Source organism: Homalodisca vitripennis, chromosome 2, assembly GCF_021130785.1.
Source record: "Homalodisca vitripennis isolate AUS2020 chromosome 2, UT_GWSS_2.1, whole genome shotgun sequence".
Classification (NCBI taxonomy): domain Eukaryota; kingdom Metazoa; phylum Arthropoda; class Insecta; order Hemiptera; family Cicadellidae; genus Homalodisca; species Homalodisca vitripennis.
The window spans coordinates 45,424,059-45,441,047 of NC_060208.1; the positions used below are offsets into that span (position 1 = coordinate 45,424,059).

The 16,989-nt window shown below is 39.0% G+C and overlaps 1 protein-coding gene across 6 annotated transcripts in view; it reads right to left on the reverse strand.

Annotated features, from left to right (window-relative positions):
• LOC124356170 (regulatory-associated protein of mTOR) overlaps positions 1–16,989 on the reverse strand; it is a 98,843-nt gene that overhangs the window by 20,170 nt on the left and 61,684 nt on the right. For 5 of the 6 annotated variants that reach the window (XR_006921826.1, XM_046807338.1, XM_046807336.1 and 2 more), the window contains 5 exons: positions 16,619–16,789; positions 14,697–14,893; positions 14,278–14,364; positions 10,817–10,990; positions 1,126–1,288 (listed from right to left, as the gene is read on the reverse strand). Coding sequence is in view for 5 of the 6 variants with exons in the window: in XM_046807338.1 (XP_046663294.1) it covers positions 1,126–1,288; positions 10,817–10,990; positions 14,278–14,364; positions 14,697–14,893; positions 16,619–16,789 (792 nt within the window). In the remaining variant the exon portion in view is untranslated. The remainder of the gene's footprint in view (positions 1–1,125; positions 1,289–10,816; positions 10,991–14,277; positions 14,365–14,696; positions 14,894–16,618; positions 16,790–16,989) is intronic. The other variant, XM_046807337.1, reaches the window with a different exon arrangement.

Below are 16,989 nucleotides of genomic sequence, written 5' to 3' on the forward strand. Positions count from 1 at the left end.
CCGCGGGATTCCGCCGTCATAACTGCTGGAAATGGTTAAAATTGTAAGCATAAGGGTCGATATGCATATCAAAATAAAAGGTCTTTATTAGTAGTGAGTACAGAGCCGCAACTCTATTTTGACATACAGAAGAAACGAAAAAATTAAAATTTAACTTTACACATTGGAAATGTGAAAAAATTGAAACGTTTATCCTTTAAGATCAGGTCAAATTTTTTCCAATGACGGTTAAAAGGGTTTAAGATTTTCTTCTGAACTCCTAGCGGGCCGCCACCCTGAGAGAGAGTAGCGGATCACTGAATATGTGATATAGTTAGATTTTTATGTCCAGATAACTGTTGTGTAAGGTTTTGTTAGCTTGGTATTTTTAAATTGAGCAAAATATTTTAACCGACCCGGGATTTTTTGGACTCACCCTGTATATATATAATACTGTATTATTGTGGTGTTTGCGCCAAAAACAAGATCAGCAAAAGGACCGTGTATGTGTGCTGTGCCTGCCCAAAGAAAAAAGTATTCTACATATTATTCTCATACATAGTGTCCTTCGATGATTTCCACAAAAGTTTTTAAATAAGACAAAAAGGGTGGTGGGAGGGGTTGTACATATATACTAAATATTTTTTTCAGTAGTGATAAACCATAAAAACTGTTTTTAATTTGTATTATAGAGTTTTTCGGTCGGTTTGATGAATTCAATTTTGCGCCGGGAGCGGCCGGCCCAGAATTGGGCTGTAAATCTTGACGTCACTTATATATGAAATGGAGTGGTGAAATGCATATATTTAACCAAACTAAGGATTTACATCACTATTCAGTAAGAAAAACACAAACATTTTAGCTCCCAGTAAATTTTATAGTTTTGGTATTAGCAGTGAACGTGTTAAGAAAATTATGAATTATTAATGTTAAAAGAAAGTTGTATTTTATGTCCTCTCTTGGTAAGCAAAATATGCATGTTCATACAAATTACATTTTTATAGAGCCATCCAACTTGAGGTGACAAAATTAAATTAAAATTGAATTAAATTAAAATTAATTGAGGATAAGCAATCAATTTCGATATTTGAAAAAGTTATCAAACATATGCATGTAAAGATTTATAAATATAATTGTGTAAAAGACCTTCCGCTAAGGAGAAGTGAGCCACTATCACCACGCAGATTTACATAGGTCACGCCCTGTGCGTGTTCTCGGTAGGTGTAGACTTTGGCTTCATTGGGTGGCAGCCGCCGATCGTAGAGTCTCACAGCTCCATCCGCATAGCCGGCAGCCAACAGTGAGCCCGCTACAAAAAAGAGTTGAGATTAATCAATGTACAAGAATAAATCAAAATATGAACGGTAACTTTGCTATTTTTCTTAAAATGCAGGTCCTAACTAGATAATGCTGTGTGGAGTAGATGTTTGGTTTAAGAGGAGTGGGGGAACCGTTATGATTAGTGTTCATTTCGGCATTGCCATCTGTACAGCCATGACCGAGCAAGAAGTCTCTTCGTCTGTTGCACAACAGATTAGTGTTCATTTCGGCATTGCCATCTGTACAGCCATGACCGAGCAAGAAGTCTCTTCGTCTGTTGCACAACAGATTAGTGTTCATTTCGGCATTGCCATCTGTACAGACATGACCGAGCAAGAAGTTTCTTCGTCTGTTGCACAACAGATTAGTGTTCATTTCGGCATTGCCATCTGTACAGACATGATTGAGCAAGAAGTCTCTTCGTCTGTTGCACAACAGATTAGTGTTCATTTCGGCATTGCCATCTGTACAGCCATGATCGAGCAAGAAGTCTCTTCGTCTGTTGCACAACAGATTATCATAAAGCTTTTAACTAAAGAAGGTTTTAAACCATCTGAAATTCTAACTCGTTTGTGGGCACAGTTTGGGGACAGTTTGCTGTCTCAGAATCGTGTTTATGTGGGCAAGAGAATTTAAAGGTGGACGAGAACAGTTTGAAAACGAAAATCATGATCGATGCCCAAGGACAAGCCTTACAGCCCTGTGAAAGCCAAAACTAGTCTCTCTGGTGGAAAAGTCCTTGCAACGATTTTTTTAGACTATAGGGGAATTTCATTTGTCAATTTGTCATTTTCTGCATGATGAGGAGATTGGAATATCTTTGAGTTACAAATGCTTAAGAGGGTTTGGTATGCCATTAAATAGAATATTCCTATAACGTCCTCGTACAAACCAAAAGGGAGCCTTGAGTTCAAAAAGTTTGGGAAACACTAATGTAGTATAAAATAGAGCCATAATGATTTTGAAATGGAAGTAAACATATATTTTTTTAAAGATAAACATTATTTCAGTATTCATACAAAATTAAATTTATAGTTTAATACAATGGAATCCTATGAAAAAAGTAAGCGTATTTAGTTTGTACTTATTTTTTCAGTAATTGGAAAAAATTGTCATGCATTTACTTTTCATTGTAAACAGTACCCTTTTTGTAACAGCAACAGAGGTCTAGGAGACGGCTGACCTTAGTTCGGGTGAATCCCAAATGAACTGGGAAAGTACCTCTCCAGGGGCGGCACACCGCCAAGGTGTCGCTCAAGACCGAAGGGGATCCGAATCCAACCATCTAACCAATGGTTGGGCTCGGATAAACGCTACTTAGCGTCCTGCATGAGGTGGCCCTGCTGTCAACAAAACCCCAGGATCTAGGTAGTGGTCTCGAGTGTGCACTCTGCGCGGTGACGGCCCTCGGCGCCGCGCAGTAGTGGTGCCAGTCCGGGTCGCACCACACACAAAAAACTTGTTTTTTTGACTGAGGGCACCCCAATCCCCACGGTGTGAAGCGACCCGTGCCTAAGGGATGCATGGCGCAGGGGTTGTGCGTCGTAAACGGAGCCCTTGGGGGTTGGGCGCCTCCCCAAGCGTAAATAGCCTTACCTGGTCATGCGGGGCTCTGGCTGGGTGGACCGTTATTTTCCTCGGTACTCGTGGGACCTTTTATGGAGTCTTTTAACAAAAAACATAAAACACCAACAGATTTAGATCTGGAAGAACTGCAACGGGCAGTTGCATCCGGCACCCAGGCCTTGGATGTATCTGCCTGTTCTTCTAGCGCTACCCACCATCGACGGCGATGTAGTACTCGATGATGCTAGCGGAAGGGTTGAGTCCATGGACACAGACACTGGAGCATGTGTAATGGACTACAACCTTAAGCTCCCCTTTAAACTGCGCAAGCGTTGGGCGATGGAGCAGAAAAAGGCCGGACAGTCAATGGAGGAGGCAAACGGGCAAGATGTCGGCCAATGAAAGAAGAAAGATGAAAAAACAGAGGGAGGCAGCACCGGAGGCAACTGCAGGTGCGGTCTTTACTCCTATTGGGAAGAGAGGGCGCTCGGGGCGGTTCTTCGGCGGAAAAAAAACCCCTGCCGAAGAGGCGCCCGACCGCACCTCCTGAGCAAGCAGCGCATGCGACGAGTACCAATCCCTCAACGGAGGAGGGGTTGGGAGAAAACATTCAGGGAAGTTCTGACGGGACATAAGCTAGTCTTGGTCCCTGCGAACTTTCCTGAGAGGCGCCTCTCAGGAGGAGGAGGCTATGGAACTTCGGGGGCGCATTCTCGACGAGGTACTCTCAGCAGAGGGTGTGTGCCTGCAGTTCAAAAGGTGTTTTTCCCGGAAAGGGGGGCTCTCGTCATGCTCTGTGTCAGTGACGAGACCAAGGATTGGCTGCGGGGGTCTGGCTCCGGGGCTGGGGATCGGTGGCCCTGGGGGAATAGGGGTGATCTGTGGGGACTACAAAGACCTCATAAGATCTACCAAGGTCTTCCAAAGGGTTGATGGTCCCATGGCCGAGAAGGACTCTGCGACCATTTCTCAAGGCCATTAACAAACAGAATGCTGGGATCTCTGTGTCGGGACTGGAGGGTTGTTGGAGATGTCCACACGGGAGATTCCAGAACTCTTGTAATTTTAATGGATGAACAATCTTCAACCACTCTTAAGGGGAGGGGCTGGAGGGTGTTCATTGGTGTGGAGCAGGTCCAGCTGAGGGCGCGGGGTGGGGTGGTTGATCATGGGGATCAAGGTTCTTCAGATCAACCTGCAGCACAATAAGGCTGCCTCGGCTGTATTCTGCAGACGCTTCCTGTCGGAAGATTTCCACGTGGCTCTGATACAGGAACCTTGGATCAGCAAGGGAAAAATATCAGGGCTTTCAATGACAGGGGTGAAAATAGTTAGTGCCCAGGTTGAAAAATGCCAGGACATGTATTGTTGCAAGCAACAAGGTGGACAGCATTCCTATTCTGGAATTTTGTTGCAGGGATCTCGCCACAGTCAGGCTGATGGTGGCTGGTACTGGACGAGCCCTGCTAGTTGCAATCATCATATCTACCGTATGATGATGCGGAGTCCACGCCTCCAGGGAACTGGCTGCCTTGGTGGAACCATGTTGGGAGGAGTGGAGTGGAGCGGAACTGGTGGTGGGATGCGACGCCAACTCGCACAACGAGGCGTGGGGCAGCACCAACACCAATAACAGAGGTAAGTTACTTCTAGAATACATAATGTCCCGTAGTCTAATGATTGCAAATGTGGGAAATGTGCCCACGTTTCGCACGAGGACAAGAAGGGAGGTGCTAGATGTGAACCATGATGTCGGAGGGTATGGCTGGTCGGATGCATGGCTGGCATGTGTCTGACGAGCCTTCCCTCTCTGATCATGCTCACATCTGTTTTAAGATCGGTGAACAGATGCTGGAAAAAGTTCAGTATAGGAATCCGAGGAACACAAACTGGGTATCATACAAGGAAAACCTCAGGGCAAACGGCTGGATTCTGATTCCACTAATGGGAAAACGGATTCACAGCGCGGCGCAGCTTGACGAATCTGCTGACGGTCTGTCTAAACTTCTGCGATTGTCGGCTCCTCTTCGATCTCAGCTGCCCGATTATTAACAAAAACAGATCTACAGGTAGCCTGGTGGAGCTCTGAATTGGCCTCTTTGAGGAAGAGGGTCAGGGCTCTATTCAGGAGAGCCAAAACTTGGGGCACTTGGGACACCTACCATGAGGCTCTTGCACTGTAACAACCGCAAGGTTCGTACGGCTAAGAGGTTAGCCTGGAAGAAAGCTCTGCACCGATATTGACAGTGTGCAGGGCAGTGCAAGGCTGCAAAAGCTATTGGCAAAGAATCCCATCTCGCCGCTTGGTAGTCTCAAGGACGATCAAGGTGTTTACATTACTACATTAACTGAGCGATTATCAATGCGGTCTCGGGACGTGGCGTTGATGGTCAGGTGTGTGACTGGATAGGGGCCTTGCTCACGGACAGGGTTGTTGTTTCAACCCTCATGGGAGCAAGTGTTTAGTGCGAAGGCTACGAGGGGCTGTCCGCAGGGCGGCGTCCTCTCCTCCTCTTCTGTGGAACCTGGTTGTGGATGACTGCTAAATTCTTTGAATAGCAGCGGTTGTCTTTGCACAAGGGTACGCAGATGATATTGTGATTCTTGTGAGTGGCAAAGTTTTCAACACAAACAATCACGGAACTGACCAATGCTGCTCTGAACATGGTGGGAAAAACTGGTGTGATAAGGTTGGCCTCACCGTCAACCCCACCAAGGCTGCCGTGGTTGCCTTTACCAGGAGGCGACAGATGGAGGGCATTGGTCCTTTTCTATTTAAAGGCTCACCCGTTGAGCTGAAGCCTGAGGTCAAGTACCTGGGCGTGATCCTAGATAGGGTTCTAAACTGGGGACCTCATCTAAGAAAGGGTCATTGCCAGGGGTAAGTGATCTCTAATGCAATGCAGACGTCGTGTGATAGGTGGGCCCTGGGACTGAAGCCGAGGCTCTTGTACTGGCTTTATATTTTCCGTGGTCAGACCTGCACTAATGTACGGAGCTGTCGTATGGTGGCCAAAAACGGAAGCCAAGACGGTGGTAGCACGTCTGGCAGGTATCCAAAGGATGGCCGGCCTCGCTATCACAGGGGCCTTTCCTAGTGCGCCAGGCGCGGCTCTGGACTGTTGTCTATAATCTCGCCCCCCTGGACATTGTCATTCGAGCTATGGCCAGGAAGAGTGCCTACTGTCTTCAGCAGACGGGATATTCTGGTCGGGCTGCAGCGGTGGGCACTGCAGAATTGGCACTCTGATACAGGAGGATGTTTTGCATATGATCTCTGATCAGATGCCACAAAAGTTTTCCTTTGACAAAACCCTTTAGGATTATTTTGCCCTCAAGGGATGATTGGTCAGAGGGGAAGCAACCTCTTCCACCAGCGGAGCTCGAATGGTACACAGACGGCTCTAAAACAAAAAGCGGCAACAGGTGCTGGAATTCTGGGAGTGAGACCATGTAGGGAGCTGGTGGTTCCTATGGGTCCGTATCCGACAGTCTTTCAAGCGGAGGTCGCAGCCATTATGGAATGTGTTCGTTGAGAATCTTCGTCTGCGATATAGGGGCAAGACGATTAACATTTTCACGGACAGTCAGGCAGCGCTGATGCGCTGGATTCTTGCGCAATCAAATCCAAACTGGTTTGGGGATTGCTATCAGACCGTTTCCTCCCTTGCCAGGAATCAACAATGTAACCATTTTGTTGGGTTCCTGGTCATGAGGGGATTCCTGGGAACGAAAGAGCTGATGCCCTGGCCAACCAGGGCTCAGCAACAGTTTATGACGGGCCCTCAACCATTCTGCGGTGTTCCAAGGTGTGAATCCTCTAGGGTTGTCTCGAAATGGATTCGCGCGGAGCATGGGAGAAGGTGGAGGTTGCATCCGGGTTTTGAGAGTGAGTAGAATGGTATTACAGTCACCTTCCTCCAAGGTGGCCTCGGACCTTCTCTCATTAAACAGATCAATGTCTTCCAAGGGTCATTGGTCTCATTACGGGGCATGGTCACCTGAAGAAGCATCTACACAGAGTTGGTATCCTTCAGGAGGATCCGCTCTGTGGAAGGTGTAATGAGCAGGAGGAGACTGCTGAGCACCTGCTCTTTGATTGCCCAGCAATAGCAAGAGAGCGGTATGCTATCTTTGGTAGCTTGAACAGGGGGTGGCGAGTTTTCCCAGGAGGACTTGATAGGTTGTTTTCGGCGGTTTGTTGAACTGCTGAAGTTGTAGACTGGTAGTCCTCATGGTGTTTCCGGGGTGCGCAAAAGGCCCTTGAGGCTTAAGTGCGTGGCAGTAGGCCGCCCCAGGAAAAAAAAAAAAAAAAAAAAAAAACAGCAACAGAAATCCAAATATTACATAGGTATATCATATTATGATTAGATCCATTCCTTAAAAGGATTCATATGCCAGCGGCTTACTGCCTTTGTTCTGTCAGTATTCGTTCAAGAAAGTATTAATATCTCTAAATCTGATATAATGCAGTGTATGTCCTTGTTTTCCAATATCTGTTCAATATATCATCATTTTACAGAGGGTCGTTTGATAAGTCAGTGACTTTTTGAATTTCCCGTGCAGTAACTTTAAATACAACAGTGCTGCAGTTAACTGTAATCTATCAGTGGACAGTGTTTCTAATTTTGAGCAAGCTGCGTCATACAGTTGGTGTGAGATAGCCGTTCAGAGCAGACAACCTCTTGAATTTTCACGAAAATGGAAAAACCGTGTGACCACTTCGAAAGAGAGTTTAGTGATGTTCAGCCATAATCCGGACAAGTTGGCGTCGTTTTGTAACTGTGAACGTAACATGCATCGATCACAACACGCCAGAGATCAAGAACAATTGAAACAGTGGGTAGCTCGGGGTGAACGTGAATCTAAGAAGGCAAAGGTGAGTCTGTCAGCCAACAAGGTCATGGCCACAGTTTTTGTCCAGGGTGTTTTTACATTGATTACCATGAGAAAAATAAAAGGATCACTGGCGAATATTATTCAGAGCTTTTGGACAGATTTGACATTGATTTGAAGCCAAAATGGATGCATTTAGCGAAGAAGAAAGTGTTGTTCTATAAAGACAATGCATGTGTGCACACTTGTCTAGTTGTGAAGTCAAAAATCCATGAATTGGGCTACGAACGCTACCCCATCCAGCATATTCTCCAGATGTAGTCTCATGACCATTTTCTGTTTCCAAACCTAAGAAATGGCTGGGTGAAAGGAGATTTGGGTCAAATGAAGAAGTCATTACTGAAACAAATGCCTATTTTGAAAGCCTTGAGAAAACACATTATTTGGAGCGAATAAACAAATTAGAAAAATGGTTGACTAAATGTATCAAGCTAAAAGGTATTAACCCTTTGAACCCCAGGCGACGAAATATCGTCGCCGAGAAAATATGCAAAGTTCCCCGCGGCGACGATACAATCGTCGCCAATGAAGATGCAAGACTCCCCGGGCGACGTAATATCGTCGCCATGATATATGCGTTTAATACATATTTATTTGAAACCGTAAAATACTTATTTTACGAGTATTAATACGTATTTATGAGTATTTTAGTAAAATACAAATTTTTTTGTTAGTAATATAGTGTATTTAAAATAACATCTATGCTCAAAAAAAATATATTACTTTGTTGCTACAGCTGTATTTGTTTACAAAGCGGTCTAATGTTACGTATATTGTCTTTGTGCGTGTGAATTGAGTTAAATGTTGTAATTGAGGACTGTTTTTAGTCACTTTTTCTTTAGTTTTTATCTTATAGTAATAATTAGTTCTGAGAACAATGGGTGACAACATTGTAAATCACCCGAGTGAATTGGACAGACAACTGGATGTTGACCTATCAGATGACGATTGGTCTGACATCTCATAAATTTTCAGTGATGACACTGATGTTGATCCTACCTATAGGCCAACTATCTCGGACTCAGATGACAAAGAAATGCCATTTAGTCAGCTATCTACTTCTCGCGGTAACGCCGCCGCTAGGCCTACTCCGGACAATGACCAACCGGTCTCAGTGAGATCGCGGTTGCAAAATCTTTATCTTTAGAGATATCAATATAATTGTTTTTGTACATACATAAAACTAAATTTAGAAAAATAAAATGTGGGTGCCCATACTAAAAATTTTTCTTATTTTTGAATTAAAAAATCTTAAAATCTATTTTTTTACCTAAAAATCTATAAACATATATTTTAAAGTTATTTTAATGTTGTTAAACAATTTTTTATACTTCAGACTAAACTTTTTCTGTGTACACAATTTCATTCTGGACATTTTGGTGTGTAATACAAGACAATAGCATGAAAAATAGCAAAAATATTAATTTTTTATGAACAGTATGCAATACAGCTGTTTCTGCTCAGGGGATTCTCTGTAGTTCTTAGGTCAAATGGTTTTGGTACGTTTTTCCCACCATCAATATTTTGGTCTGGGGTTCAAAGGGTTAAAAAATAAAATGTTTATTTGGTGAAAATAATTTGTTGTATTCAGAAAATCACTGACTTATCAAACCGCTCTTGTACCTTCATATAGTCTAGGATTACCAATATACTATCTCTCATCAGCGCCAAAGGACCTACTGTCTTTTGATGGTTTTCTCTGCCACCAAAAAATTTGTACATTATATCAGGTGCATTACTTTATAATTCCATTTGCAATGCTCAGGACTCGATGCACTTGCTTGTTTCCTCAAATTATAGTCAAGCAGTGAACAATTATTCATTAGTGTTTGTTAGAGCTACGTTAGTAACTGTTCCCTGCGTTATTATTCCTCCAGTCTAAGTGCTAAGTCTACCAGCTTCAAAATCTAACGTGTTACATTTTAACAGAACTTTGATAAAATAGTATAGACAAATGCTAAAATAATCTTTATCAGAAATATTTTTCAACTCCAAGAATACAAACTTAGCGTGACCGGCAGGTAATTATGCCGATGCTGACTGATAACGTACAATATATGTCATTGATAGCCAATGGAATTTACAGTACCTTACATAGTTTTTTCATTAAATTTAAATCTATAACAATTTTTAATTCAATAATGCAGTCTACCTACAGTATAAAATATTTTTACAAAAACTACTTTTAATATTCTTTAAAAACATTTATTAAACAAAGCACAATATAATTTTTTAAATGACATTTCATTGATATAACCAATCAGCTGATATTAAGTTAATTCCCATGGGGCAGAGCCAAGGCCAGTCCATAATACAGGCCAGAGTCCTGATACTATGGCATCACAAGACCTGTCCAACCGCTCAGCTTTATTCAATGAGAATAGCAAGCGCTCAGCCGACTGGTGGTGGCGATAGCACTACATCCTGTATTATAGTCTTCTGATACTGGCAGAGTCCTATAGTTAAATAATTTTCAAATACACAACACGGACTTCTAGAATGTAAGAGTATTTTATTGATACCACATGTATATAAAATAATAGTTTTAGACACCAAAATTCACAACAACAACAAAATCAAGAAATTTTTTTATAATATAGATACACACCACATATAATTATAAATGAATTTACTGTCATAAATACAAGATCTTTCTTGATTTATGTGAAATTTCTTCGGACCATATTCTTACGATCAATATACAATATATTTCTTTTAATGAATATCTAAACAGGAAAATGTCTTCAAATTTATAAAAAAAGGAATGTTTTCTACGGTGACCAAACTAAACAAAATAATATTCAAAAAGTGGAAATTTTATTTGTAAGATTGTTACCAAAACAAGTTTGAGACTAAACTGTAAAAAATGTAGTTTTATTTAAAAACTTATATTGAAAATAATGAGATATAAAATAATAGGTTCTTCTCAGAGGAGTGGTAATAATTAAAATAAATTATGCAACAAGCCACTCCCAAGATATTTTTATATGTTCAGTTGTTCAAATTCCATTTGGGATACATGCCAACAAGATACAAACTAGGTGTGATCACTCACCACTCTGGTCACAGTCGAGGCAGGTTGCTGCGTAATCTGCACCACTTGAGAGGTCACAGACACGCAGTTCACGCTCTGCATCCCACAAGCGAATGATGCGTGAGTCTCCCCCAACAGCCAACATCTGCGACTTCTGGTGCCACGCCATCACCAGTCCCTTGTCCCCTCCTCCTGCTGTGACCACAAACATTTTAAAATATTTTTAATATAAATTCGGAGTATAACACTTATAACATTTGCTTGTAACGAATAAAAGTTTATAGCTTTCCAAACTTTTTCTAGTGCTTTCCATTACTTAAGAAGAGTTGAGGGGAAGAAGAAATACAGCGAGACAAATTTATTGGGCCACTCAAATAAAAATACAATAGTTAGTTTTTTCTTAATATTGTATTATGTTAGAAGTAAAATTATATTTGTAGTGTTTTAAATGTTAGAAACATGCCTTAAATATTCACATTGCACAACATGTTTAAAAATTTGTTGTATTGAGATGTTAATAGATGACTTAAAATAGTAATAACCAAGTCGAAGTAGTTTCAATTAAAACGACAGCACAGAACCTGACAAGGGATCCATATGCTCTGTACATAGTTATTCAAAATGTGTCATCTCTGTCTGTTAGTATATGGGCCGGAGTGTGGCCAGGAAGGAAGAGCTTGACAAAATTCTTAATTATGACTTGTCTGTGTTTATTATTTAATTTTCATTACATTCTCACTTTCTAGCATAAACTTAGTAACTGGGTTTTATAGCTTGCTACTGGAAAGCACTAAAATGGAAAAGTTGTCAGAAAATTTAATGTATGTGAGAGAAAATACTACAGTATTTATATGCTTTAATGATGTACATAATTACTAAACAAGTCATGCCAAAGATTCAGTGTTGCATATATCGTAAGATTAAAAAAGTGAGCTAAGAACCATACATGCTTGAAAATCAAATTATTCAATAAACTTCCCAAAATATAGAGATATTGAACATGAAAACATACAAGAAAAAATTTTAAAATATGTCTAAGTGTCTTACTATTAGTGCTTTTGATTTTGTAATTGAATTTTTAAAATTCATATTAACCCTTATAACGTCACAGACGCCGTATGGCGCATAGACAAACTATCTCCAAACGGCAAAGACGCGGTACGGCGCATCGACACAAAACTGCGTCTATAGCAAATTTAAGTTCCTTTTAAATCCGATCAATGTCACTAACGGTATGCGTCAACCATGTGTGTGGGTTATTGACCTATGTCAAGCGTCAAAATATAGCTGTCGCGTTACATTGTTTGAAACAATAGACGCGGTGTCTAGACACTCTCCCCGCCTCACGGCACAGACGCCGTACAGCGCGCGCGCTTTTGTTTGCAGTTTGGCTTCAGGTAGTGCGTGTCTAACCATCGCTGAGTCGGTTTCCTTCGTCGTGTTTTCTGTTTATATGGTTTTTATTTATTTGTTAAAAGTATTGATATCTTAGTTTTAGTATTCATTTAATGTTTTTAGTGTCATTTTAGTGTTTAGTGTCACCTATTTAGTGTTCAGGTACTTTGGGATTCTACCGACCACACCAGTATGAAGAACACAAAAATATAAATTTATAGCTAAACAAACATGATAGAACGAAAAAAACAACTCTTTAATTACAAAATTACAAACTTACAAGCATTTCCAGGCATTGTGATCGGTATTGTTGTCGCTGTTATCTTATCTTTCTCGAGAATCCCGATTACGACAGGCCACGCGGCATCACATGATTTGCGCGGTACATAATTGCCTTTCCATTACAATTCAATTTATATTTCTGATCAGATCCTCTAGAATTTGATATTTTACTGATAGGTACTATCTCGAGGGATGTTTTTCTTTCGTTGACATCAGCGAGAAGGCATGGCACTCGCATTTTGGGTGGCGGATTATGATTAAGAATAAAAACAAGTTTGATTGATTTTTTCAATAAAGAGTTTAGTTTTAGTTTGATCATATTTGTTTTTATTGAATTTTTGTGTTTGGAGAAATGTAGAGGTAAAACACGGAAGTACAACAAAGCCATGCATCATCTGAATGGGCGGCGAGACTCTGCAATCACGTTATCTACTAGACCGCTCGACTTTGACGTCTGTCTGAGGATGGGGAGGGGTTTGCGATAAGACAATTCCTGTTTTATATTGACGAAATATTGTTCTACGCTAATCTAGTAATCAGTAGAAGCAAAATGTCAAATAACGATTCATGTCTGGGTGTGGTCGGTATAATTCCAAAGTACCGTGTTCATTATTAGTGATAAATAACATGTCTCGTAACATTGACGATCCTGAGTACAGTGACTTTATAATTTTAAAATTTTTACTTTTTTATACTTACCATAATTATAGAAAGTAAAAATAAAAATGAACTTTACACATTAAAATTTTTTTTTTTTATATATTGTGCCGTTTGCTGGAAGTTGTGAAAAGATATACTGACGTTATAAGGGTTAATATATATATATATATATATATATATATATATATATATATATATATATATATAATGGTTAATGTTATTTGTGTACTGTAGTCTTTAATACTTGTGTTGGATATTGTAAAGTATTTTTGTAAAGGAGATATGACAATAAAGAAATTGATTCATTGATTAAACTTTTGTTTGCTTGTGTTTAAATTTCAGTTTTAGTGACAGAAGCTGTTGAGGAGAGTTGTTTGGCCGACAGCTTTCAGTGAATTAAAACAGAATCTGGTTTGAACGGGAAATTTCACATTATTTGATTAAATAGCTAAAAAGAAAACCAAGTGAATTTTTAAATTAAAAAGATTGTACTATGGAAAAATGAATATTGAAACTTCACAAATTATATACTATGTACCCATTTATAGAAATGTTATTGTTTGGGCACAACAATATTCAATTTGCAGATATTTATGCTGCAAAAATTACACTCAGAGCTCAGACCGAAAATGAGCCTTGGCTAATAGAGATAAACGTTATTTATTTACAAATTTTAACAGTTTAACCAGTGTCTGTATTCAAAGGTTTATTGTAAATAAAAAAAAAAAAACAATAAAGTCAACTTAGAGCTTTTGGGGTCAAGAGCCAGATAAGTATTCTCTGTATGGAGATTTTCCTTAGCATAAAGTGTAACCACTGACGTGTCTCTTTCTTTTAAAAAGTCATTGCTATGATAGTCTCGAAAGTGATATTACCAACCACGGAAGATCTCTTCTCCTTAAACCAGAATCGCTAATGAAGAACGTGTGATAAACTAGTATACTACCAGGCTCTTTAAGATAGCATCTACACGTTGGATCTAAACAGAGATCAATTTAAATTTCAGTCTCAATTATTATCATTCATACATTTTAATATGGAAAAAATAACATACACAAATTTGTACATACTCCCTGTATAGTCTGCTTGGAAAGTTCAAAGTGTTACAATGTGATAAGTAATTGATACTCATTTCATGTACTCACTGGAGCTGATGGTATTGCGCCCAGAAGACACGGAACCTTCCGGCAGTGCTTGCCAAGCGGTCACAAGTTGGGGCTCTCTGTTACTTCCTGCAAAATTACGATTCAATATTTTTGTTATTACGATTTAAATGGACCGGAGATATTATCAGTTATAGATTGTTTCAGGTGGAACAGACATATACAAATGACATTTTCATTTACAATTTTGATGTCAATTGATAAATCATAAATCAAACAAAGAGAAAAAGAGTAGTTCCACAACTAGGCTTAGAGGTACTCTACATTTATGTTTCTATTAAGAATATAAAGCATGATTAATTTTCAAGTATCTGTTATCTTTAAAATACAAGTAACAAATTTGATACTAACAATTCAAATGTGTCTTATAACTTTTTATAATAATAATAAAAACTGCTCACCACCACTGTTATAGTTGGCCCAGAGTCTCACAGTCCCGTCCTCCGAGCCCGTCACCAGTAAGCTTTCAGAGTCATGGGCATTTACACATTCCAATGCAGTGATCCTGGTGGGGTGGCGGGCCAGTGAGCCTCCTCCACCTCCACAGCGGTCCACCCGCCAATGACACAGCTTGGAATTGCTCTGGTAGTCCCATACACTATGGACAACAATCATACGTACTTCATTCTGTGCAAGAAATTATTGCTACCAAACCTCAAAGTAAAAGTTAAATCTTTTCATAAAATGTATACAGGATTAAAACCTCCTATATCCAGCCTAATATGGCGACGGGGCAATACAAAGAATTTAACTTATTAATAGCAAATACACAACTGCTGTTGAAGTTAAGTTTTTATGAAGTATTCATAATTATGAAATTGTTGAGTACTATGCTGAAGCTGATCTCAAAAAATGTTATTAATTTATGATACAAAAAACGTTTATTCTATTTGAAACTTTAAAACTAAACTAATGCACTGAATATTTTTAGTTTTTGTGGTATATTAGTAAAAGTATAATAAAACAATTCAAAAGGGTATAAATACAAATTTATTTAAGAAAAAAATCAACCATTCTATAATGTAGAATGCATATGATTTATATCCTCTCACACTAAGGTTACTATTTCTAAACATGAAGAATTTAAAAGCATGTAAGCGAGAAGAAGGTCATTGTAGGGGGAATCAGAGCCCCATCACTCTCCTCGGGCCAACGCAGACTTGTTGCAGTCAAGTGATCAAGACTATCCGTGTGGCATTCCTTGCTTAATGTAATTTATAATTATATTAAGAAAATGTTAATTGCAAATCTGACTTTGTCAATTGGACAATGTGTTTAAATACAATAACAATTCTTGATTCTTGCAAAGCTTACAGTTAGTTTTATTGTTTAGCCTGGGTCACCAGGCTTGTTACCAGACATGCTGGATGTCACAGGGTCAAAATTTGGTGTACTGTACAAACATAATGTAAACTGAGCCAATTTTTTCTGAAATGTAAAATTATCCTAAAGACAGAAACAATTAAATTCCATTAAAAAACATTTAACAACACAAGAACTTTACAGATTGAAATACTCATGAGCAGAATATAATCCTTAGCTAAACAAATAATATCACTTTACGTCAATCTATCGAAGCGTACATGAAGAATGTCAGGCTCTTCCTATCCGCTTTAACCATATTCTCTCTCTCTTGAACATTAGCCAGAAAACTCTTCGTTATATCTTTACTATTGTGTTATATTTGTTTCCTAATTATCTTAATCTTTACTATTGTGTTATATTTGTTTCATAATTATCATAATCTTTACTATAAGAATCACTGTATACATGTTTCTCCAGTTCATTACTGTTTTGCTTCTCTTTGATAATTTTTTATTATTGTTGTTATATTTAATTATATTGTAATTACAAATTTGTTCTGTTTCGTAAAATTTGTCTTGTTTATAGGTCACTGAATTAATTATTTTGAATATATATTGGGAATCCATTGAAAATAGTGATGTATCAAAACCGAATATCAAAAATCTTCAAGAAAGAAAGATTTGGAATCGAGAATCGTTCAAACATATTTGACAATCAAATTTACTGAGATCCGCAATGTTACTAATCATCAACTGATCAACAAGAATATCTGACAAGGAAATTATAATTTGACTACTTTATTCAAAGTAATAAAACCAATTAATTTTAAAATATATTAGTATCAGAATAATCTATAAAAATATTTAAATATCACTTAAAACACCACTCTAAAGATATGAAGGTAGTCTGAAATATTTAGAGATAGTTTTCAGACACAGGACATAAAAGGTCTTGACCCAAACACAATGAAGTTCCCTCCCCTGTGTGTTGTTTTATTTGATCAATAAGAGAAACTTACCTAAAGCAATCCTTTACTGTAACGGCGAGGTGGGGCAGATAGGGATGGAAGAAGAGCACACCAGGTGGCTGTGTCAGTTTTACAGTGAACATCTGGTTGTCGATCCGACCCTTCGCCAGTCTTGCACACTCCTCTCGTGCGGCATTGCGCAGTTTTGTGTTCTCCAGATACCTGGTGGAAGTGATCTTTATTGTAATAATAATAATTTCTTGTTAAATGTTATTACACTCTTATATTTTTCCTAGAAGGCAATTTATGAAATAATTTTAACAAGAAGACAAAATTAAGATGTATTATAACTATGTGGAAGTAGAGATTCATATAACTTCTGAATCTTAGTAGACCCTGTATTGATCTGAAATCTTTTGAGA